This window comes from Polistes canadensis, unplaced genomic scaffold (genome assembly GCF_001313835.1).
Source record: "Polistes canadensis isolate GaletaPanama2010 unplaced genomic scaffold, ASM131383v1 scaffold_3, whole genome shotgun sequence".
In the NCBI taxonomy this organism is placed as follows: domain Eukaryota; kingdom Metazoa; phylum Arthropoda; class Insecta; order Hymenoptera; family Vespidae; genus Polistes; species Polistes canadensis.
The window spans coordinates 1,886,253-1,911,130 of NW_014569550.1; the positions used below are offsets into that span (position 1 = coordinate 1,886,253).

General features: G+C 36.6%; 1 protein-coding gene across 10 annotated transcripts in view; it reads right to left on the reverse strand.

Moving 5' to 3' along the window:
* LOC106786379 (Down syndrome cell adhesion molecule-like protein Dscam2) overlaps positions 1 to 24,878 on the reverse strand; it is a 74,186-nt gene that overhangs the window by 17,638 nt on the left and 31,670 nt on the right. For all 10 annotated transcript variants that reach the window (XM_014747733.1, XM_014747704.1, XM_014747715.1 and 7 more), the window contains exons 2-5: positions 8,730 to 9,080; positions 5,706 to 5,870; positions 2,680 to 2,826; positions 2,439 to 2,556 (exon numbers count right to left, since the gene is read on the reverse strand). In XM_014747733.1, the coding sequence (XP_014603219.1) occupies positions 2,439 to 2,556; positions 2,680 to 2,826; positions 5,706 to 5,870; positions 8,730 to 9,080 (781 nt within the window). The remainder of the gene's footprint in view (positions 1 to 2,438; positions 2,557 to 2,679; positions 2,827 to 5,705; positions 5,871 to 8,729; positions 9,081 to 24,878) is intronic.

Below are 24,878 nucleotides of genomic sequence, written 5' to 3' on the forward strand. Positions count from 1 at the left end.
TATGATGCCATAACGTAAGACAATTCTTTCTTACCTATTGTAAAGATGTTCTCTACTGACAACATTTACGTGATATAACTACACTTATTGTTAAACGAATTTGCCGAATGTCCACTTTGAACAAATTGCAGAAGAAGTTGGAGATAAAAATATAAACAAAGAAAAAACGATGCCATCGTTTTAAATATTATATACATTTCAACAAAAAATTGATTATATTTTCAGTTCGATAAATGAACCTTAAGAATATTCTGTATATAACGAGTTGGAAGTCGTTCGAATTTCTCAATGTATGATGTTTGTTCATTTTCACCGACGTATGAAATAATTTTTCATCGAAATTTCAGGCTATCCAATAAGGAAGATTCGCTTCGAGGCAAGGAGTTTAATTTTACTGGTTGGTTTTCGGTATACGTCGACCTAGAAACGACGTTGAGTCGTATCCATGAGCATTTATCCCTTGAATCCTCGGCTTCCCTTCGCCTTTCCAAGTTCTTGACAGTTCTCGATCAAGGCACGTTCGACCCACTCTCCTTCTTCCTTTATCTCTCGTTCTCTCTCTCTCTATCTCTTTTTGTTTCACCCTCCTCCATTTCCTTCCGTCCTTCTCCATTTATCGTACGTTTTCTTTATACTATCTCTCTTCTTAGTAATACGTAATGGACGTGGTTCCACGGGGGATTTCACTTTGTAGCAAAGTTTCGAGAGCAAAAGGGAAGTAAGCGGAGATAGAGAGAAGTTGATCCGTCCTCAACTTCAATGTCCTGTTGAAAGTTAATGGGAAAAAAAGGAACACAAATTCGTTGTCTAAATTCGAAAACTTGATACGGAACTATTATATATAGCGAACTTGACTTAATGTCAAAAAAAAAAAAAAAATTCCATTATACCGAGTTAAGGTAAAGGCACCCGTGTAATTGATCTCGTGTTAGTAGTCGATCATTATTCAAGAAAATATGAAAAATAAGCTTTCCAAAAGTTACGTTAGATGATACAGTACATCCATCGTGTCTTTTTCGATAACTTATTATTTTGGAAAATCTCTTATTTTTCATAATTTCCTGAAAATATGTTAGATTATTCATACGATGTCAATCGTTGATGCTTTTACCATATCGTTTATGATAAGCTAAAAGTAAACATTTATGCTAATTTAAGTTTTTAATTTGTTAAGTATCAGGTTTGGGAAAAGTATGTTTTTTGTTAATGCTTTCACATGTACTGTTCTCAATACTTTTTATGGAGAGTAATCACTAGTAAATTAAATTATTTATAAAATTTTAAACAATGTGTGTGTGTAAGCTACATTAATCATTTCCAGCCAAAAAAGTCTAATTAACGATCTTTAATTTAACATAGACGATATTTACTTACGAAGGAGGATATTAATTGAAAAAATATCCAATGGAAAAAAATATGAAATATCTAGTTACTAAGAGAAAAATCTTGACTTCTTTGAATTGTAAAAATTGATTTCGAATGAAAATGTATCTATCAATATCGTAGGATCTACTGTTATTGTATATTTTTCATTAGAGCAATCGCTCTTGTGCTACGTAAAGAGAAGACAGACCAGCTGTATTTCAATATTGGCAATAAATTTTCATTTCGACGAATATTTTCCGCTTCGTATTGGCGTGCGGAGTGAACGGGGATGAGGGGGGGGGTGTAGGATAGGTGGGTCGAGGCGTGGCAGGGTAGGAGGGAGGGTTTTGTAGGAGAAGGAAGGTAGTTGGAAATCGGGATAGAGAATGAGAGAGAGAGAGAAAGAGAAGACAGAGAAATCAAAAAAAGAATTCCGAGAGGGAAAACGTCGAAGTAGAGAGAGCTTCTCGTCGACCTGGGCGACATGAAGAGCTTCCGATTGCGCCCTACTCGCGAGGTTTCACGATCGAGTGCGCTTCCACTTTTCCTCGATCAAAGTCGGGCCGCATCCTTGTTCCTTTTCTTTCCTTTCCACTTGGAACGCTTCTTTGCCCGTTCTTTTCCTCCTTCTCCTTCTTATCTCTTTCATCCTCCTTTTTCTCTTCGAATCCCTTGTTCTTGTTCTTCTTCTTCTTATTCTTCTTCTTCTACTGCTTCTTCTTCTTCTATCCTCTTATTCTACTCGTAGTTCGATCGTAATTTCTCCTTGAAGAATGAAATGGATTAGAGAGGAAGGGAACGATCTTTGCGTTCTATCTATCTTCCTTTCTCTCCTTGCCTTTCTTTTTGCTCTCTCTTTTTTTTTTTTTCCAATTCGACAGTTCAACGGTCCGCATTCAATAGTCTTTCGCCGAGGATTCATGAAGTTTTGAATTCTAAGCTGATTTTTACGAGCTTTATAACTTCTCGTTCGATATTTTAAGGAATATCTTGTTTAATAAGAATACATCGCAGAACGTTTATTTATTTTTTAATCGTAATCCTTTGGATATACAGGATTAAAATAGACTTACCGATATTCGGGTGGAGGACAAGCTTGTGCGACGCAGACCAGTGACGTTGATTCGTCTTGAGCGACGTGAACAACACCGGAATTTTCGAGCATAACCGGTGGCATTATTCCCCTGTGATCTGAAAGCAAATGTTTAGGTCTTGAATTAATGACAGGTAACTAAGTCAATTTCAACTTAGATCTCTTAGCTTAGGATTATAAATATTCCGATTGTAATAATATATACAAATAAACAAACTTACCAGCTATTCTAATATTAGCAGCCGAACTAACAACCACTAGTCTGGTCAATCGATGCATCGTTCGACATTTATATCCGTGTAATTGATCGCTAAATTCGAGACTGTGAACGAGAAGTTCGCCGGTTGGTAATAAATGAAATTTTCCATCTAAAACAGCCAACACAGATCACTATGAACACTTTACATATTTATTTTGTTTTTCTTTTAACATAATGTAGAAGACTACGTTCAGATATATGGTATTCTACGCATAGGGAAAAGAGTGTACTTTAATTTAATATAAGTTTCATTAAAATCTATTCACTTTTAGTATAAAAAATATTTACCAAAACTTTTCAAAGAAATTGCAAAGCTGCACAATTTACAACATTGCATTCTCTGACATTTTCTGAATTTTACATGCTAAATTTATAACTCGATATGGTGTTCTACGCGTAGACAAAAGAGTGTACTTTAATTTAATATAAGTTTCATTAAAATCTATTCGTTTTTAGTATAAAAAATATTTACGAAAACTTTTCAAAGAAATAGGAAAGTTGTACAATTTACAGCATTGCAATATCTGATTTCTGGTTTTGACGGTAACATATATACCGTACGAATGTATAATAGTATAATTGCTATGTGATTAATATGGATTTGATATCCTGTATTATTTATATCGAACTAGTTTAATAACTGATATTAACATTTTCCAATAAAATTCGATTTAGTAGGAGTTATCTTTAATAGGTTTGATACTGTGAATTTTAATGGATTACGATATTTTTTAGCGAACTGATCCCTCAGGATGATAATTATGCTAATTTTATGATTCTCTGGTCGCCTACTCTCTCTCTCTCTTTCTTTTCGTTCCTCTTTCTGTCTCCAACAACGTGATATAGAGATCCTATTCCCAAAGACCAACCGTACTTAAGCTTTCGAGTCTCTTTAGATAAGCCGGAGTCGACGCTAACGACGGTAGTTATCCTAAACAGTCACGCCTGTTCTCGAAACTCGAATCTCTGCAAGTAGTCTTTAAAGCGTTCTCTACGAATTTGCCTTTGAAGTTCCACTATCTAAGATTTTACGAAGATTCCATAGGTACGTGCAGGGACGACTAATATTACTGCGTGCTCATTTCCTTGAATTGTAAAATCGTTACATTCGAAATTGGATGAAGTTTAAACGTTGATTTTCATTAAAATGTTTTAAATGATTTTTCTAGATCAATCATTTCGATAGAATTATTATTTTTCAAAACTACAGATAGTAGTATTATCAATAGCTAACTAAGAGCTAATGATACTCCTATAGGAAGCACGTTTAGTCGCGAGACATTAACCGAACTAAGACCTAGTCTCTGATAAGGGTAGACTCCTAAATAGCGATTGTCGGCCAAGTCAGGTGGACCGGCTAGATTATGTAGTTTAGGTATTACATTCGATAGAACCTATAGGGAGGTGTATGTATGCATCCCATTGAAGGTAGATAGGACACCAATGTAGTTCAGTTACTGTACCTGCATCGAATTACGCATGGTCTGGTTCCGCCAATACTGCCAACTGGGATCTGGTATGTGTACGAAAATATTGCTTCGATATATGTAAATTAGTGTTGTGCGTTATGCAGAATTTTGCGCTGTTGTATCGTGGTAATTTTGGAAAATGTAGAAAATATTATCGTACGCGTGAGTTTTGCTTGCTTGCTGTTTTCATTAAATTCTCTTGGATACACGAAGAGAAATCGCGTTAGATTACTATTTTTAATTTAACACGATCGTAGAGAAAATATCTTTCTCTGTGCGCAACGATTAAACAAAAGTAAGAGACATACTCGATAATAAAATATGTCATGTTTACATTAAAACATTTTCGAACGTGGATATTTTTGACGTAGTTAATAGCCAAACACGTTTTTCCCGTTTATTTCTATTTTTTCTTCGTTTCGTAGAGGGCACAAATTTTATGATGTTTTTTTTTTGTTCCTGTCAAATAAAAGTTATACCAGGCGGACCGGTCGTTATTCGAATAGCTTGTGACAATAGTCACTTGGAGAGCGTCCAACTGCGTTGTCCTGCGTTCCCTTTCCATGTACTATAGTGAACGCATATTGTCGGATCACTTAAATTTTGCACAATTCTTTGCGAGTTTCACTACTACGAATTGAATAAATGACAACTACGATTTAAAATAAAATACGACATTTTTTTTTTACATACTATGTATATAAAAATATATTTAAAATGTAAAAAAAGAAAAAATTATACGAAGAATGAGACGAATTTAATTAGAGAAGCAGAGTATATTTTAAATAGTATTAATTTTAATTACACGAGCTAAGTCGTAATTATAGCAATTGAGAAAGAAGATACGGAGATACCTTTAAATATTTTATTTTTTTTTATTTCTTTTTTATCTTCTCGTTTTTGTTTTTCTTTTTTTTTAATCTGACGATCTCTTTCGCAAAAAAGTATTCACTAGCTTTGAATCGGATTAATTTCTGTGACTGCTAATGAGTCGTCGTGGGTTCCCCGAGGTCGATGTCCTCGACAATCTTCGTACCTACCTTATCGTTGTTGAAGATAGAAAGGTGTTACAGGATTATTGTGGATATTAAATTTCGGTCTGGTGAAACAGCCCTCGTGTCGGATATTAAATTTTAGTCTCGGTAAGCAATGACCCAACCGTCATCATACTTCGTAGTTTTAACATACACGCGTGAAAATCATTTTGACGGCATCTACTATAATTCTTTGGACATTGCACACCATGCTCCAAAGATATATCCTCTCTCTGCTAGAAACTACTGGATTTTTGTCATCTCTTTGTAGACTTTTCTGTTCGCAAATATTTTAGATTACAGTCGTTCATTACGTTATAATGGTTAGAACGTTGCACGCATATTAATGTTAACGGAATTCTCGTTGCTCGTAAAGCTAGAGAAAATTAATGGTGGAAAATAAAAATTCAACTAATTATAGTTGCTGGTGCGATAAGGTGAAAAACAAAAATAAAATATAAAACAAGAGAAATGATTGGAATTACCTCCTTGTAACGAAGGATAAATGTAAGAAGATGGTTCCTGAATCCAGGATACAACACGCACTAAATCTTTGACGAAACTAGGAACGACGCATCTTAGTATCGCCGTGCATCCTTTCGATGCACCTCCGATTACCTCCACGTCCACTTTGTAGGCCTGAGCGACGACTGTTAACAGAAAACAACGATAAATGAGGATTTTAAAGTAAAATTCTTTTTAAAGTACGAAATTTTAAAATACAAAACAATCTTATTTTGCATAGAAACCTTTTTCGCATATAATTAAAACAAAGTACGTTTATTTTAAGTATTAGGCAATTTATATTACAAAAAAAGGAAAAAAAAATCCACAGTTATTTAATTATTTACTTCTTATAAAGAAACGTAAATACTCCCTTTCGCTGTTGCTGGTAGTTGTTTTAATTTTTCGAGATGGTATAAACAAAATTTCTCGCGTCAATTATAATATATTAAATAAATATTAAATATGTATCCCAATTTTTTAACTTTATCGCGTTTCAAAGAATTAAGATTAGTATTAAATCGTTAAATTTTCATTTAAATATACGTCTAATATAAAGAATATATATATATATAATTAAAATGTTTCAGAAGAAAATTTCAAATTAGAGAGAGAAATAATATTTTCGTTCATTCGCAAAAGCATTTACTACTACTACTATTATTATTATTATTATTATTATTATTATTATTATTATTCATATGAGAGAAAGAGTAGAAATGTATAAAATTTATACATATCTATATGAATACATATAAAAATATAAATATACGGGTATATATATAAAATCGTGATATCGTAGGCATCACATAGGGTGTCACGTCGTTATTCGTAGACTTTTGGTGAATCTCGACATTGGCGTCGGCGTCGAGAAAGCGGTGAGGCGTGAGGTGACGTTGCTGTAACGAACGTCTCGTCCCCGGCGTCTGCTTTGCTCGTGTTTTTCTCCTCTTCTCTTTTTCTTTTTCTTTTTCTTTTTGTTTCTCCCGTCGTCCTCACGCTCAAGAGGCAGGCACTATACTCTTCCAGAGATTTTATTTACGTGGAAATTCCAAGGGCGACGGCCAGCTGCCACCCGATGGTGTAGCTTGACACGACGTCGCGACGCCAAGAAGACTCCCTTCCTGCCCTTTTTCCTCCTCTCTTTCTTCTTTCTCGTTCTATCTCTTTTCTTTTTTTTTTTTTTCTTTTTTGTCTTTCTGCTTCTCTTTCCTTCGTCCTTTTTCTCTCTATTTCTCTCTCTCTTTCTTTCTTTCCATTTCTTTTTCTCGAATAAGAAACTCGTTCGTTGATCTTACTCTTTTCTTTTCTTCGAAAAATTCGCCAGTCGAGGGAGCCGTCACCCGGAAGTTTGCCTCCTATTTTCTTGCTCCTTTTTACGCCCCTCACTCTCTCTCACCACCCCTCTGCCCCTCTTTACCCGCCCCGCCCTCTTATATATAACTCCTCATCCAAGCTTCATTCTCGCTCCAACGTTTTTACTTCGACTTGTCCTACCGAGAAGGATCGTACTACCAGAGATAGTATTTTTCACGAACAAATAATGCCTATAGGGCAATGCTTGGGAACACCAACGATATATATAATATATATATGGGTACCTTTTCAAATTTCTGTATGATACCTTCTCGAGGGAAATTTGTCACTTTTCCTCTGTCTTTCTATCTTTTTCAACAACAACCGAAAGTTATGCATGGGGTAACAGTTAAGTATGCGCATTTTTGCCGAATATTATTTTCTATCTTTCCAACGTCGTTTATTTTTTCTTCTTTTTTTTTCTCTCTCTCTTCACCCTTTTCCTTTTTCATCTTGCTTCTTTTTTCCTTTTTCTTTTTCTTTTTCTTTTTCTTTTTCTTCTCCAGTTAGTTGCATTAGCGGACTTTCGTCTCTTCGCGCCGTCTGTTCGAGAACTTTGATCCCCTGGATAGTTTTCGACTGGTCGGCCTTGCGATAGAAATTTCTTTCGTTAAGCCGAATGCCAGGAAGTAAAGTTTTAATTAACGGGCACACATCTGGACTAGAACTTTATAGTCATGAAGGGAAGCTGGTAGTTGGCAGCGCAGAGAGAACGTTGAGTTGGCTTCGCACTGTTATCATCACGGATTTGCATTCGAATTATATATGTGTAAGCGTATTTCTCTGTGTGTGTGTGTATGTACGTATGTTCTTTTTTTCTTTCGTTCTTTCTTTTTTTTTAAGAGATAATTACACCATGAGTTCAGTACGCTTCACAGAAAGGTAGAAATCCAACGATGCTGCTGTAGGTTGACCGCATCCTCCTCCTCCTCCTCCTCCTCCCTTTCCTCCCAACAGATTTCGTTTCAAATTTTCTCTTTGTATCGCGCATAGCGAATATAAACGAAATCTGATTAAACTTTTGCCTCGGAGATCGAATTATAATCGAACTTTTTATTCCATTTTCTTCTCCTTCTTTTTTTCTTCGTTTTTGTTTGTTTCTTTTTTTCCCCCTTTTTCTTTTTCTTTTTTTTTGTGTTATATTGTAGCTCTGACTGCAAGAGACGAAGAAAAAAATTCGTAGCGGGGAACATCGATCGCTCTGGATTGCTCTTTTTCAGAGAGTCATTCCTTTTTTTTTCTTTTTTTTTTTTTTTATTCTCTCTCGACTATCCTAAGTTAATATCTGCTTTATATAAAAGAGCGTCGGTGCCGGTGCTCTCTTTTCCGGGAATCGATAATACCGTAGGTGCATGCACAAAGGGTATCAGCGGTAAAGGGGCTTTCGTTCATTAAAAAGGAATATAAAAGTTAAATTCATCTTTCTATCTCTTTCTCTTCCGTTATAAATGACGAATACGCTATTTCTGGAATGTATCGATGAAATATTTTAATGGAATTAAATATTTAACTAATTAAATATATGATAATATTATTCAGTGATAATATATCTCGTTAAAAATGAAATAGGACTCTTTTATCGATCGCAATTATATACGTAACTGGATTTAATTTTTGTTTCATTTGATTTTGTTTGTTTAAACACATACCTGCTCTAACTTGGACGTCACGACTAAGTACCCTGCCAACAGAATTACTTGCGACGCATCTATATGCTGCACTGTGTACGTCTTGACGATAAGCTGCTGCCGGAAAAGGTAAGAGGACGAGTGTACCGTTCCTGAGTACCCTTCGCACGGTTGGTACGTCATTTACTGGATGTCCATCTGCAGTCGACCAGTCGATATTAGGTGGAGGGCTTCCGGATGCCGTACAATCCAGCCAGGCACCGCTCGAATTTGAAAATTCCACCCTCAATGGTGGTTCTATGAGGAAACTCGGACCACGTAAATGTGCATCAAAACCATGGCCACCGGCAGACGTCACAACTGCAGCAACACCTGCGAACAAAGTAAAAAAATCGTTACCTAAATACTGGTAAAGTATTTTCCATTCTTTCGATCTCTTAACATCGTGTTTGTTTTTTCTATTTTTTTTTTTTTTTCAATCTTTTATCGAGTGATAATTTTATTTCCGAAAAATAATAATCTTCCTATAACAAGATTATTTTTATTATTTTAATGAGTATGTTTATAAATTATCTGATAACTCTTACGATGAACTATGGACGGGGGCTCATAGTTTAAAACAATATCTTTGAGATGACTTCGCGAGATTTTAAATTCGATTAATGGAGCATGTTACGCGTAGTTATTGAAGACATGGATCGATGTGTTACGTTATACAATTACCGTGCTAGGTAATACGTTGGACAAGTTATACTCGGTGGAGTGTATCAGGCAGCTACTTCGCTATAATGGTTTGATCGAAAGTGCGAAGGTACGAGTCAGTACCATACTACTATGTTAGAGACTCAACATCGTGTGAAGACACTTTGGCCTAATTACTTAGGTCATCGCACCTGTGCAATAGCGAGGATACAATTTAAATTACGTTTTTCGCGATGTAATAAAGAAACGTATATCTCCTATATCGGACGATTTTGTTTCGACAGTTAAAACGATACGTAAAAAAAAATCAATACTTTGGTTCTGTATAAATCATTCGAAATTCAATTGACTTTATCAAAGTTTCTGTCAAAGATTTTTTTAATTCAAGGACAATCCATTGTTCGAACTTTCTTTTTCTGCCATGAGACGGCCTGTACGTTCGTCCGGTTTCCGTAGTGAATTTATCGTATGAAAAACTACGGTGATTTCGCGTGGTACTGGTTTTTGCTTTGAAAAAGGGCTGCGAGCCTGGTAAAACGCGGAACGCGTAACGACATTCGAGGGAGTGACGTAACTCGTTTATAACGACGTTCGAGGGAGAAATTCGAGTCGTGGCCGAATTTCGTAATACCTACGGATTGTATGCACGCCGCATACAAAACACAAAGTATGCAAATCCTCGATGCGGGAGAATTGAAATCCCTATAGTGTCCAGCAATTACAGGGCCGTCACGCTGGCTCGCTTCCGGAATTGTCTCGAGTACTTAATTACTAATTCCGTGCAAGTGTTTGGTGCTAGCTCTTCGTTGAATTTAACGCAATGCACTTTACCGGGCCAAGAACTTCAGTCTAATTAGAGAGTGCAATTAATTAAAATTTAAGAGTACGGCCGTTTCTGGTAACTTAACGCACTGGAAAGGGTTACAGGCGCACGCGCATTCCGTTGAAAAGCTAAGTAAGGCGGTAATGGAGCCACTCTTCGCACCTTCAACGTAATAAAATATGCTAATTACTCGTTGTCTTGATATAACGTACGTCATGCGAGAAGGTACGTCAAAGAAATTTCGCCCGAGATTTCTGCCTGCTTTAAATAGATTTACAAAACCGAATTTTTCTAAGCTACGAATTTGCTAAGAGTTTTTTGTTAACGCGTGGAAGAAAATCTTTTCAAGATACTAAACCAATTTTTTCGCTAGTATATTTTATTTCTTTCTTTTTACGATTCGATGAGTGAAAAGGATAGATGGAAGGAGTAAAGAAAGAGAAAGAGAAAGAGAAAGAGAAATATATATATATATATACATACATATATAGTAATATTATACATAAATAGAAATAGTGACGAGCTCGTGCGAGATCGGCATTCATGCGAATGATTTGTAACGCGGTCAACGATGCGAAGCACCCTTGACTCGAGATACGTCGGCAATGGAGATCAGAGGATTATCCGGTTCCTGCATTTCTTCCTGCTTGTCTGCTTTTCCTTTCTCCTCTCCCACCACAGCAATCCTTAGGTCGAATCTCACGGTAGATCTCTCAAGAAACTAAGATTGAGAGGAACTTCGATATACATATATACTACCTGCATACATAGATACACATATACACGTTAAAGACTTTCGTCGACGATTTTTCAGGTTTCCTACTTCTTATTCCCTCTTTTCTTTTTTTTTTCAATCACTTTTTACTTTTCGTTCTCTTCTTCTTTAGAGCACACTGCGTTCCTTACATGATCGTGTTCTTCCTGGAAACTTAAGAATACCTTTTTCTCATCTCTCACCTTTCATTCTCTCTCTCTTTCTCTCACTTATTTTTATCAAACTTGGTTTCGAGTCGATCCGTCTTCGTGAATCCTTCTCGAGGGCATTTACTTATCGTTGTAGGAAATCTAAGACTTTCGAATGTCGATAGTGAATCCCGCCGAATAACCGATTTTGCTGATCGTTTCTAAATGTTATAAGTGACCACCAATGATGGGAACTGATAACGGACGTATGTAGATGAATGAATAAAATCACGTGGAGAGAAAGATAGAGATTACAGGATATTGGGAAGGGTGTAGCAGTGCCACAAGGCTTTTTTGGTGTAAGAGAAAGAGAGAATAGTAAGAGTGAGAGAGAGAGAGAGAGAGGGCAGGAGAGAGAAAGAGAGAGAATACTCGACGGGTAATGGCTTCCAATTACCATAACGCTCGGCTAAGCCGACTAATCGGTTCCGCTTATGCCGACCAGCAAATTATTATTAATCACATTGCGCATGGATTATCGTTTACGTGCAGCTACATCCAGACATTCGCAACTACCTTTCTACCACGTGATTTATATTCGTGCACAATTTCTCCAATGGCGGGGAATCTTCTCGAGAGCTATCTAGAATTTCTGTAAAATATGTCTCTCAGTAGGATACGCTTTTGCGTTTACTAGTGGAATAGGAACTTTGAATCGATGATATTCGGATGTCGAGCTGTCATAATGGAAGAAGTTATCGTCGACCGATGTCATCCATATTCTTTACAGATGTCACTTATAATACATTAGTATCGATTCGGATTATGAGTTTGAGTTTGTAATTCGTATTTATCCCGAAGAGTTTTTTCTTTTGTCAGTCCTTTGTTAAAAAAGGATTCAAGTAACTACCTTCGAAATGTACCTATCATTTCCACGTGAGTTTACCATCATCTAGAAAATTCATTGTTAAAGACAAAGGTAGGTATATAGGTAGATAGAGTCCGACGTGGGTTAGACCCTCGCACGAAGCCGGAATCAATAGGCGGAACAAACTGTGTAGGCGGCTAGAGGTCGCTGGTAAGATTGAATTTGCAGAGTTCGGAGTAAAGAGTGGGAGAGGAAAAGAACGGAAGAGGAAAAGCATAGTTTAGAAGGGAGGGGGCGTGGGGGGGGGGAGGGGTAGGTAGAAAAAAGATGGGTTGAGTAGAGTAAATCTGACCGAATAAAAGCCTCTTACACTTTCACAACTATGTTGGTGATCGTTTCTCGAACGTTCGTACGTCTTCCTTAGATTCAAAGAGAGCCCCTTCTGTTTGCTCTCTCGATAAAAATGGCAATTATTTGATTCGAACATTGGAACTTATCTATCTATCGGTCCACCCTAAGGTTTTTTCCTTTCCATCTCTGTAATACTTTTGCTTTAGGTACTTATTGCTGAAAGAATTTTCACCGAGAGATTATTTTAATATCATCAATGTTCTTTCCTTTTCGAAAAAGAAAGTCTGTGGAATATTATGCGATCGTGTTCGAATATTAATTTTTTTTCTATGAACTGTTTCAATATTTGTTTAATTTCTCATGGTAATTTTTGATAGATTTGTTAGTCTTCATCGAGTATTACGACGACGCATGATTGGTTGGAACTTTTCTAGACTTATATTTTCTGTTCCAGAAAATTGCAATTTATTCGGATCGGTTAAACATAAATTTGGGATGCCATGTCGAGCGCAACGGCGAATAGTTTCGTCGGCGTGTTTCAGAGGACACTCGAGTCACCTAAAATATTCACCTCATCACAGTAGATGGTCTCGAGTCGAGAGATCTCTCCGGAGGGTTGCGAGTTTAAAGTTTAAGGAGATCAGCTTGTCGCCTTACGTATAGCGTCGTTTTGTCCTCTACTTACGACGAAGATAAAAGAATATATATGAAAGTGGATGAAGAAGAGAGAGAGAGAGAGAAAAGTCTTATCATTTCGATACAATTTCATGGTTTTACATTTCAATAAATATTGTTACGGATATGGGTGTAAATGTTAGAGGTGTATACTCACCATTTTTATCGAAATTTGATTCGCACAAAGGAATTCGACCGAAATACTTTCTACGAAACAAAGAATGACAAAACGTTTTTCGTTGGTAATAAAACATTAAACAGTTTTCGAAAAATTCCCGCGTACTCAAAGCTTTTAGATATTTTTATTATATAGATAGTCGCCTTTGGTACGTTCGAGGTTTATTAAATTTCGATCGGCGTAATGGCACTTGATGGGAATACTTAATCGAATCGTCGGTATCGTGATTTCAGGGTCACTCGTCTATTAACTCGGAACGATTATTTTCTCTCTATTCATCAATACTGAAATTCAATAAAATTTGATATGAAATGAATAATAATAATGAAATGCCAATGCGTAACATGGCATAGTTTTAGCATCGAACTAGAATATCGTATAAAAGTATCTAAGTAGGAAGTTGTAAAGAAAGACGGGATCTAAAGAAAAAACACACGGTATCGTTGGAAAAAGGGAAACGATTTTACGAGTCCTCGTAGGATAGCACTCTAGCGTTGTTGACGCACGACGTACATAGCTCTGGGCAACAAGTTGAGAAAGTTGTTTAGCCGTCTCGTAAGAGGGAACGAAGACGGCTTCTTAAAAACTACTCGTGTAGGAACACGACCAATTTTACAGCGTGCACCTTTGGCCGAAAGTTTCCACGCGACGGGCAACAAGTTCGGAAAAGTTTCGTTATGGCCATCCTTATATAGCGCTTTCGAAATGCCCCGAAGGACATTTCCAAAACTGTCGAACGAATAATCTCACGGTTATACGAGTTCCATGTGAAAGTTCCGAAGAACCTCGGAAAGTCACTCGTGCTTGTGGAAAAAGTATTTAAGTTTTCCTCGACTAACTAAGACTACGACTTCGATTTTTTAGGATGTGTGGCTTCTATTTCTGTGCTATTCCTACTTATTCGAAAAATCTTTCTCCATTTGAAAAAGAACATCAAGTTTTTTCTCATTAATTTATTCTAGCATATTTTTATCGTGCAATGTCATCTAATATAATCATAACCGATTAATTGAGATAAGAGAGAGCAATTCGATTCATCTTTTCGCATTGAGTCGAAAGATTTGTTTTTCTTCTTTTTCCCTTTTTTCTCAAGTATCTCAAGTTGTTCCATTGTAGTCGTTACATCAATATTATTACAATCAACATCAATAAAAATCGTAAACATCCTTTTTACGAAAGTGTCAATCCCGTTGGGGTGTTGGTCATTTCAATTTCTCGAATAGAGAAACTCGACGAAGGGAATAGCCGTTCGAGTGTGAGTGTGGTAAAAGAGGGCTGATGGTGGACGAGTGATTGTTGGAAATATGAGAGAAACTTTCAACTTTTTCCTCCATTTTCATCCTTTTCGCTGTTAAGGTGAACTTACAGTTCTATCTCTTGTCCCCCTACCTATCTCTCTCTCTCTCTCTTACCATTTCTCTTCTTTCTTCTCTCACCTCTCCTATCTTCTAGGTTCATACAGTTTTCGCAACGCATCGCGAGTGCTTCGTAGCATAACCTCCGTGCCATTTTAAAGCGCTCTGAAAGCCTGAGCCGAGTTTTCGAGACAAAAAGGCGCTTTTCTTTGGGCTGCGTTAGACTTTTCCCATCTTCTCTCTCCCTTTTTTTCTCTCTATCATTCTATCTCTCTTTATCTCTGCCATATTCACTCGCTCTGTCTTCTTCTTTCCGTTCTTTTTCATTGTTTTTTACATTCTTTTACTGGCTTAAAACTCTCGGAGTCTAGTAGTCGTATTTCTAGCGCGATGCCTCCAGCTGTGTCCACTGTTTCAAGAATAAACGTTTTATCTTCCATCCGCCGGGAAAGTGCATTCTCGTGGAAACTTATAAGATCGTTCTCTATCTTATTCTTTTTCTTCTTTCTTTACTTTTTTCTTTTTCTCTGTCCGCATCGATGGGAGGAAACGTCCTCGAGCCGTTTTTAGAGATGCACGCGTTAAGTCGTCTCGCATTATACGAGAAAATGAAGGAAATATTATACTTTCAACGATTAGATTTATCTTGTAATTCAGGAAAAAAACGGACACGTAAGAGCTGCCCATAATATGTTTGAGAAAAATATTTTCAATTATATGGATGTGTGATATAAATATATGTATAGAACAAATCCTAATCTATTTGTGAAAAGTGTCTTTTCCCTTGATACAACGTTTATCTAGAATCCAATAAATCCAGGGTGCGAATGCTATTAAACGAGTCTTTATTCTAGTATATTATTCCACGTAACGCGATAAATAATTCGATAAAATGTAAGGAAAGATAATGCAACTTTAGATTGGAACACGTAACTGTTGAAACGATGTTTTATTAGTCAACGCAATAATATTTCTTATATTCATTTTAAATTTCGCGTTGTTTTAAAATAACATATTCTTTATGAAACAATTTAAATTGTCTTCTTACATACATACGTGGTTACCCTTTTTCTTATATTCTTCTTCTTCGTATCCTATTTTATCTACCATTTTGCTATTGCTTTTATTAGAAACCATCTCATTTCTTTGCGTTACATCTGTGCTCCATTGTTTCTTTTTTCGAGTCGTATATAGTTCGACTAAATAAACGGTACGGCATATTCCTGCATCCTTGCGTTATTATTGCGTTCTTTTAGAAAGAAAGAAAGAAAGAAAGAGAAAAATATAAATACGTATATATTATATGTATATATACACACACATAAGAACAAAGAACACATAAACTAGGAATGGGAGCTAGCTTTTGACGTTGCTTGTTTCGGTTTACCAATATTGTTTTATTTAGTTTTTCTTTTTATCTCTTTGTCCTCGGCCTAACAATTTTCAAGTATCTTTTATCTATGGAGATTTGAAATTGTTTGCGAAAGGTTACTACGGAATGTTAACGATTTCTGGTACTCAACGTGGGAACAGGGAAGAATGAAATAGATGGAGAAAGAGGAGAGAGTGAGATTGAAGTTGGTGGATCGGTCAGTCAGGTTGTAGGTGCAAGGCTATCCGTACGCGTGGAACAATGAGCGCAATCAATGTGCCGGGGCACACCTTCAACGTCAATCAAATGTTCGACGTATGCGCCACTAGCCCATTGGCCCCGATTGCCTTTTGTCGTCCAGTACAGTGTCCACTACGCGCCCTCGTCAAAGAGAAACGGAAAGAGAGGACAATAAGAGTGAGCGAGACTGAAAGCGGGATTGAGAGCAAGAGAAAGATAGATAGATAGATAGATAGATAGAGAAAGAGAGAGATAGGGGAGGATTAGTCGATAGATAGAGAAAGAAAATGGATCGACGAATTGCGTGAATTTGAGAGACAAAGTAAGAGAGAAAGAGAAAGAGAGAATACCTGACAGGAGGATAGAGAAACGTACCATCCCAAATATATACCTCTCTTCTAATTCTCGAATGGGGTTGAATTTCTGCCGAATACTCTCTACCCCCCCCCCCCTTCCCCATCTCGTCACTCGTGTTTCAGGTTTGCCTGGCACACGACCCAATTTTATACGAAGTTTTTCTCTTTCTCTTTTTCTTTCTCTGTTTCTCTTTCTCGTTATTCCTCTTTTTAATAATATGCTTCGAACTGTCTTTTCTTTCGTTCTACGTTTTATCCTAACACTCGCCTAGGTGGTAAGTCTTTTTTTTTTTTTTACAATTATTTCCCCATTCGCGAGGATATAGAATTATTCGATAGATTGGAATAAAATGTTTTAAATTAATTAACAACGACGAAGTTAGACCGATGAGAATAATTTTGTTGGGTTAAATGAATTTGTTTATAATAGTTTTATGTTGGTTACGTCGAAATTTCGGTTAGGAGTAAAGTAACCGATAGGAATTTATTCAAATTTAGTTCATTGAATATCGGCTTACACCTCATTAACTGATGTAATACCTATTTCGTTATCTTGCGTAATAATATCTGACGGAAGAAATGAAAGATTTATAATGTAGAACAACGTAGCAAAGGTTTCTCTTTCTCATATTTTTTTGTTCCGTCGTTATATAACCATCGTAGGAGTTCAAAGAGTTTTTGTTAAACTTTCGTATCAGGAAATAAAGCCGGTTGTTAGTCGGGCTCGATCCAATAATCAAGAAACTCCAACGTAGATCACTTTACCGTCTCAGGTTAGAGTCTCGTTCCTGGTTATATCTACTTGCTGACGATGGACGGATTACCTTGGAGTTTACGCTTTATGGCATTCGACGGTCCAAGGAAGCTGGGTTCGGTGGTACTTGTCGTAAGATATTATATAGAAAGGATCCTTTTCGACGAGAAAGGAGACGGTAGGAAGATGGACCAGGGAGAGAAAGGACGGGAGAGGACACCGATGATTTCCCAGGGGACCTCGTCTACTGCTTCTCATCCTATCTTTCTCTTCTTTACCGATGGTTGGTGGGTAGGTTCTTCTTCCTCCTCCTTTCTTCTCCCTTACTTCATCCTCCAGCTCATCTTTTTACTTCTTATTTTCCTTTTTTAACATTGCTTCTTTACTTCCTCTCCATTCCATTCACTTCACCGATGTTCCTTACGTCCTCTTCGACCAACGTCGTTCGTAGTCGTTATTTTACCTCCTTCGTTTTCATAGCTATTTACTTTTAGCTCCAAGGTAGATAAATTCGAGAAAAAAAAAAGATCTTTATACCTCCGACGAGACGGCCAAGTTTCTTGATACGTTAGTAAGTACTTACATATATTGTGTATATATATATATAATGAAACGTATGTACACAAACAAACATACACACACTAGTTGTTAAATTTGTTTCGAGGTAAAACAAGTTGAGCGATATCCATCGATGTCACGGGAATCTCGATCGTTTGAAAAAAGTTTATGGTCGTAACGAGTCACTCTTTTTATACAGACAGTTTGTTTCTTTTGAGTATCTATATTAAGTACATACGTATACACATGTCTAAATGTACTTCATTGAGTTCACGTTCCAAATAGAAAATGTAATTCCTATGTTTTATATCGTGCGTGAAATTCTTCCTGTATTACCATTCTTTGTTCACCGAGTTAGTTCTTATCTTCTTGTTTCAGGCATAGCCAGCTTTGTGTTCATAGATAGTAGGTATAGCAACCTTTTCTAAACTCTGACAGGACACTTTCACGTGAACTTCTTATGGTAAATATAGGACGCGAATACTTTTGCAAATTTAATTTTTTGTATCGACGTGTGCGGTCGAATTCATTTTCATTTTATTTAAATATCGTATATTTTATTTCGAACAATTTAAGGAGATATTTATTAATTTTACACTGGTTTCAAATCAACGTATTCCGTGGTTATTGGAGCTCAAAATATTTTTTTACATTTCGCTGATTCTGGGCATTAGCGAATCAATATAGCGAATACGATATTTCCAGCTTGCGCGTTATTAAGAACATATTTTTTCAGATGTATTTAATATTTCTACACAGAATTTGCTATGCAACCGAATATTTCAACTGTATTAATTCCCTCCCACTCTCCCTTTTTCGTTTTCCCTTCCATTTTTTTTTGCCCCAACGAAAGCATAAAAGATCCATTCCAAACGTACGAGCTTTCAAAGGTACTTTTGTATGAATAATGAGAAAATAGGTCACCTTTGTTGAACTACGAACATAATATCACTATCTTAATTTTATCAACTTTCTCTCTCTCTCTCGTATATTGTTCATACAGTATATGTTTAATATTTTACGATAGCCTTTACGCGTTATGCGTTAGAAAGCAACATTGTATACAAATTTCGTATTCAAACACTAAAGTTTCTTACGCGTCCATTGAACTTTCAGTTCAACGTACTTTGTCAATCTAAAAATCGTGAAGAGCGATTACGCTTTACTTACACCTAATGTAAGCATAGGTAGGTGAAGCAGGTAAATCAAGAAGAGAATCTAGTCTGGAATTCAACGTGAAAGGAGCTTTTTTCGACCGTTGGAACGAACACTTGAAGGTTGGTCAGTACCTTCGAAATACAGGAAGCAACATACCATCGAGCTTTCGAATCTGTCAGTATGTCCCTTTTCAAGTATGTATCCTTGTATCCTTTTCTCTCTTACAAACACGTACTAGCTCTTATTCCTCGACATTATCCAACACCTGCATAGCCGCTTATCTCGAGACTCCAGGCACACCTAACGTGACGCTCACCCTCTCCTTCTCGAGTTTCTCCTCGAAGGGATGGTGAATTCGCAAGCCAATCGCCCATGTTACTATTACGAGCTACGGCGAATTGCAAGGTGCTTCCTTCTCTTCTTTTCTCTTCTCTTCCCTCTCTCTCTCTCTCTCTCTCTCATAGCAGTAGCAGTAGGACGTCCTCGTACGATGTAATTCATAGGGTAATGGGTCGCAGGTGCGAGCTATCGAAATACCGTCATCTCGGCTACGAATAGAACGTCGTCTGCGTTATTCGAGAATATACTCACCCCTCGTTTTATCTCCCCTTTTACGTTATTGGACACGCGATATTGGTCTGTTGAGAAACGCGTCAAGAAAACAGCCGATTGTCTTCTTTGCTATTATATCATTACTTGTTAGGGCTGCCTTTTATCGTCTAATAAGGTTTCACGTTTTTTTCTTTTCTTTTTATCTTTATCTATTTTTTTTCTTTTTAAGTATAACTATGATACTTTCAGTTCTCGTTTCTGGGAATGAGTATTACCTAGCATTTAATTTGCGGGTCGCATGTTCGTGCACTTATATACTTATACGCGAACAATTTTCCAATATTCTGCGGTATATAACACTTAATTTAAATAATTTTCTTTAACAATTTGCGATAAAGTATTATGTATTCTTATAATTTTATTAAATTTGTGAAAAAATATTATATAAAGTCTAATAGGGACGAAAAAAGAATCATTAAATAGTTCACCAATGAACGATGCACCCAATAACATCTGCAAACTGTAAACTGTAAATTGTAAAAACAACTGTAAATTGAAAAAAAGGAATTTTCCGTTTTCGGCAGATTAAGTATTAGAAAAAAAAACGCAATGATAGTGTTATACTTTCGTTTAATCTTTTGTTTTACTTTTCTATTATTCGGCGTAACGATACGCAAGAAACATTAAATATTTGAATGTGTCATAATAAGAGAACCTGTTAGAAATAAATAAGAAACAGGAAAACACTTTTATTTGAAATGATCATAAACGGATAGAATAGGAAAGATTTTATCGAATGTGTGAGGAAAAGGGATTATCATAAGCGATATGGAAAATCGGCAACGCCTTTCTGTTTGGTACGTAAGATGTATGAGCGTGTATAAAGGCTGCTGTCAGTGTAGATGGCTCAGTGTGATAGTCTTGGTTTAACGATGTCGACCCTTGGTAATAAGGCGCTTGGGTAACTGCAAGCAACGTTACGCTTGCTTGGAACAAGGCGCTTCTATCATCCCTTATCAGAGGCGCTTATCATTTTCACCCTCTCTCTTTAGCAGTGCTTGTCTCTTTTTCCTTTTCTAGACTCGTACACATAACACGCGATCATTCCTTACCTTCCTTCAACACAGATATATATATACACAAACACACACATACACAAACACGAAGATAGAAACAAGAATGTAGATGGGATTCTCGTCACGAAGAAGAAACTCCCAAGACAAAACGGTTCAAGCAGATTTTAGGATAACAAAAGTGCGAACTTTCTCACAGCATTTGGTATTTATCCTGGAATTCTATACTTCGAAGATCTTCCATGAATTCTCTTTATAAATTTCATTTAAGACGAATGGAATGAGTAGTTTTGGTCACGCAAAATCACGATCTCAAAACTTGAGTACGTCGCGTTTCTAGTTTATTATATGAAAATTGAATAAAGCTCGATACAATGACAGGAATTGTTCATTTTGTTTTTACACGATAATTGATTTTATTCTTTAGAAAAGTGAAATATGCGATTGTAACAAACATTTATAAAATTATTAAATAATATTTAATTACGTGGCTGATTAAAAAATTTTGCAAATTTATTTTCTCTCATAAATGATAATATAATAATTTATAAATTTCATTAGCATATCTTAAACTATGTAATTTGTATTGTATGCATAATCTTAACGAATTAAGTGAATCATGCAGTTTGTTGGAAATATGGATTTTAAATGCACAATGTTGAAAATTGTTTAGAAATTAAGTTGTTTCGTTTAAAAAATGTTTATAAAAAAAGCTATAGAAATTTTGAATGAAATTAAAAACGCGATGGTGCATCGTTGTATACTACAGTAAAGAAATTAGCAGTCGAATTTAAATGTGATTGTACTGGTTAGCGAGAAGATCCGCAAAGTGGGTTTATCAAACAAAAAAACTCAAATTAGTAAATACGGTTACCCGTGAATTTATAAAATAGTTCACGTAATTTTTATATACTTTATTTTTGTATCAACCTAATAAATGATGAAAATAATAGTAATAGTAAAGTAGTAACATAGCAAGTAAAATAAATCCGAGTTTTTGTTGTTACGAATTCGCAGAGGAAATAAATGTTCTCATTTGTCACTACATCTAACAGTAAAAGGAAAATAATAGAAATACTAACAGTAAATCAAAGTAAACGCAGTGATAAACGAATACCATTGAAACTCGGAGTTCGGTAATACGATCAGTCTATAATGGTATCTATAGATCGAACTCGTTTATTTAACATTATAATTTCTTTGCGATTCGATAGGATCGATGTCATTGGAGGCAAAGGAAGAAGAACGGGTTTTTGTGGGTATCGCATTGCTGTCGAGCTATTGCGGTAGAATTTCACTAGATCGAAAACACGGTGGAATTTTGTTAGTAAATCGTACAAGCTATGGAAATGTTAGCCTCTTCTCACATTCATTCTCTCTCTCTCTCTCTCTCTCTCTCTCTCTCTCTCTCTCTCTCTCAATGCGTTTTATTCACCTTTCTATACGAATTCCAGGCTGTTCGTTAAAACTGTTGTAGGTAATAGATGGTAACGCAATCGAGGGTGGAATTTCTCTTTGAATGGGATGATGAAGATAAACATAGGAAAGAAAAGAAAAGAAAAGAAAAAAAAAGATAAAGAACAGGATTTTAGGAAAGTTCGAATTTCATTGACGTAACGATAATAGGGCAACGGAGCTGTAGGAAAACAATATGGAAATCGTTTGCCGCTTCCCAATCAAAGTCGGAATCCGCGGCCAAGTGCTTCCGCGTCTCCCTAATGACGCAATCTAAATTCCGCAGGCAGTTTCGAACTACACGAAGGTATACACTTCGGGTGGACGGAGAAAATCCATCGAGTAAGAGGACAGCGAGTGAACTCTGTTGAAGTGGTGTTAGTCCCGTGTTGCTCGAGAGTATGGAACCAATGGAGAAAAGGGTGGAGGAATCGTGTGAAAGGTAAGGGGATGGTACCATCAACTTTACCAACTTCCAGGGACGTATCTTTATTTTTTCCTTCTTCTTTCGTTACTCCTAGAGGCTACCTCCTAACTATAAGTCTTTCGTACTTTTTCATTCGAGATACGTGTCAAAATTGAATTTCACTCTATGAGAAGTACAAACTTTATTGTTCTTTTTTCAGTTCGTCACTTTCTTACTTTTACTTCTTCTTCTTCGATTTCTTTAACATTATAGAATGTTCTTGATACCAAGCGTATTTCTATCTTGATACAAGTATTAACTTATAACCAATAAGTATAGAGGTACAGATCTTTTCGAGAAAGCTCATCCTTACTTCAACATTACGTCGTTTATTCTTTTTCACCGTTTATTGTTGTTCCTATTTGAATTTTATCCCACTTGTATGACGATCGATTCGAAAAGTGGAATAACTCGATAGGTCGATATCCACTCGTCGTTAGATCATTTTCATTCTAACTGATACATTTCCTCCACGCTTCGCGACATACGAATCGACTTTTAAATCGCACATCGAATACACGCAACGAAATAGAGAAGTCGTATCGTATGTGGACGAGATCACAGGAACGAGGAAATTGCTTTACTCTCCGATCAAAGAGGAATTAAAAGTTCTTCCTACAAAGACTATTAGTGTTCGTGTTCTTTACGTTATAATTGCAAATTTAAATTGCAAATTTTCTTTGTAACGAACGTTAGAATCGATTGCTGCGAGAAGGATAAAAAGAGAAAACGAAATTATATGGCCGTCATTAGTTATTGTTTTTTCTTTTTGTTTATGAATGGGTTGTAAAAAACAAGGAGGTAAAAGGTGTGGCAGCACAGTGGAATAGAAAATAAAGAAAGAAAAAAAGAAAGAAAGATAAAAGGAAATATATTGAAATCGTTCAAATCGTTGCCTTGCGTATAAGTGTGCATGCGTGAACCTATATACATATATATATATATATATTATATAGAGGCCATGAATTATTCAAGAACGCACAAGTTTGGCTGCATCCTGGAGACGCGTTCGTGCATACGTTACGTATGAGCATACATCCATTTATACATACATACATACATATATCTATAGACATATAGAGATGCTTAGGTGCATAGAGAGATACATAGGTACGCACATATTCGCATTCAGTAAAACCGATGGCACGCGACATTCGTATACGCGGTAGGAAACTGTATACCTGGCAAAGTTGTAATAAAATTCACGATGCGGACAAAGTGCGTGCGCGCGCAACTTCGACTATCAAGCAGCTTTCCTTTCCTTTCCTTTCCTTTCTCGGTTAAACACAATATCGTTTACCTAGCGTATACTAGACGCTCGGCTATTTGCGAGAAAATTTATTACCGTGTCTAAGGGTAAAAAGAAAAAGTAGAGCTTAGTCTCCGGCACTGTTTCTTGCGAGATACCCTCCCGCAAGCTTACTTCTTCTTCCAACGACTTCTCTACGGGAGAGTTTGCGAAATCTCTTGGAATAACGCGAAGAGTAGCCTAGATCCAGGAGGTCTCCCTCTCCATGTACCTGATTAGGGCTCTCTAATTTATGATGCACCTTAATGCGCAAAAGCGGGTCGAGTCGTAAATCGAGATGTTTTATCATGAACATACGTAGATAGGTAATTTCTTTGGCAAACGCATATAGATAGATGTCTTTAGAGTTATACGCTTTTTCGGAGATCGATATATTTTCGGAGATGAATAGAAATAAAAGAAAGGGAAAGGTATTTTCTTTCATTTTTCTATCTTCCTTCCTTCCTTTCTTCCTTCATTCATTGTCTTTCTGTATATCTTTTCTTTTTCTTTGTTACCGGACCCTTACGTCTATCTATTTCCCTTGGAGATAAAACTCGAGCGATGAAAAGAAAACTAATACGCGAGGGTTTCTGCCTTACTTATACCGACTTTAAAGTATCGGCTCGTGAAAGGGCGGCAACGCTTGTAGGGTGTCTCGTAAATTACCGCCCTAGCTTGGAAGCGAATACTGGGGAAACTGACAAACGACGAAAAATTTAGCGGTAATCTCGAAAGCACCCTGGTCGAAGTAATTCCACAGTTGGTGACTCTCTCTCTCTTTCTCTCTCTCTTTCTCTCTCCTCCTCTTTCTCATGGAACTCTTATCCCCTCTCTTTTATCTTTTTCTTCAGTATAGACGCTGCTCGCTTTATGTACGCCTCTTTGACTTACTCACCAACAACGTTCTACCCTCTCAGGATAGGGTATTTTCCTACCTGCTATTCTCCTACCCCACTCTCCCCACTCTTTTTTCTCCACCTTTTTTCTCCCTCTGCTCCACCTATACCACTACCCACCACACTACCTTCCCATCCACTCCT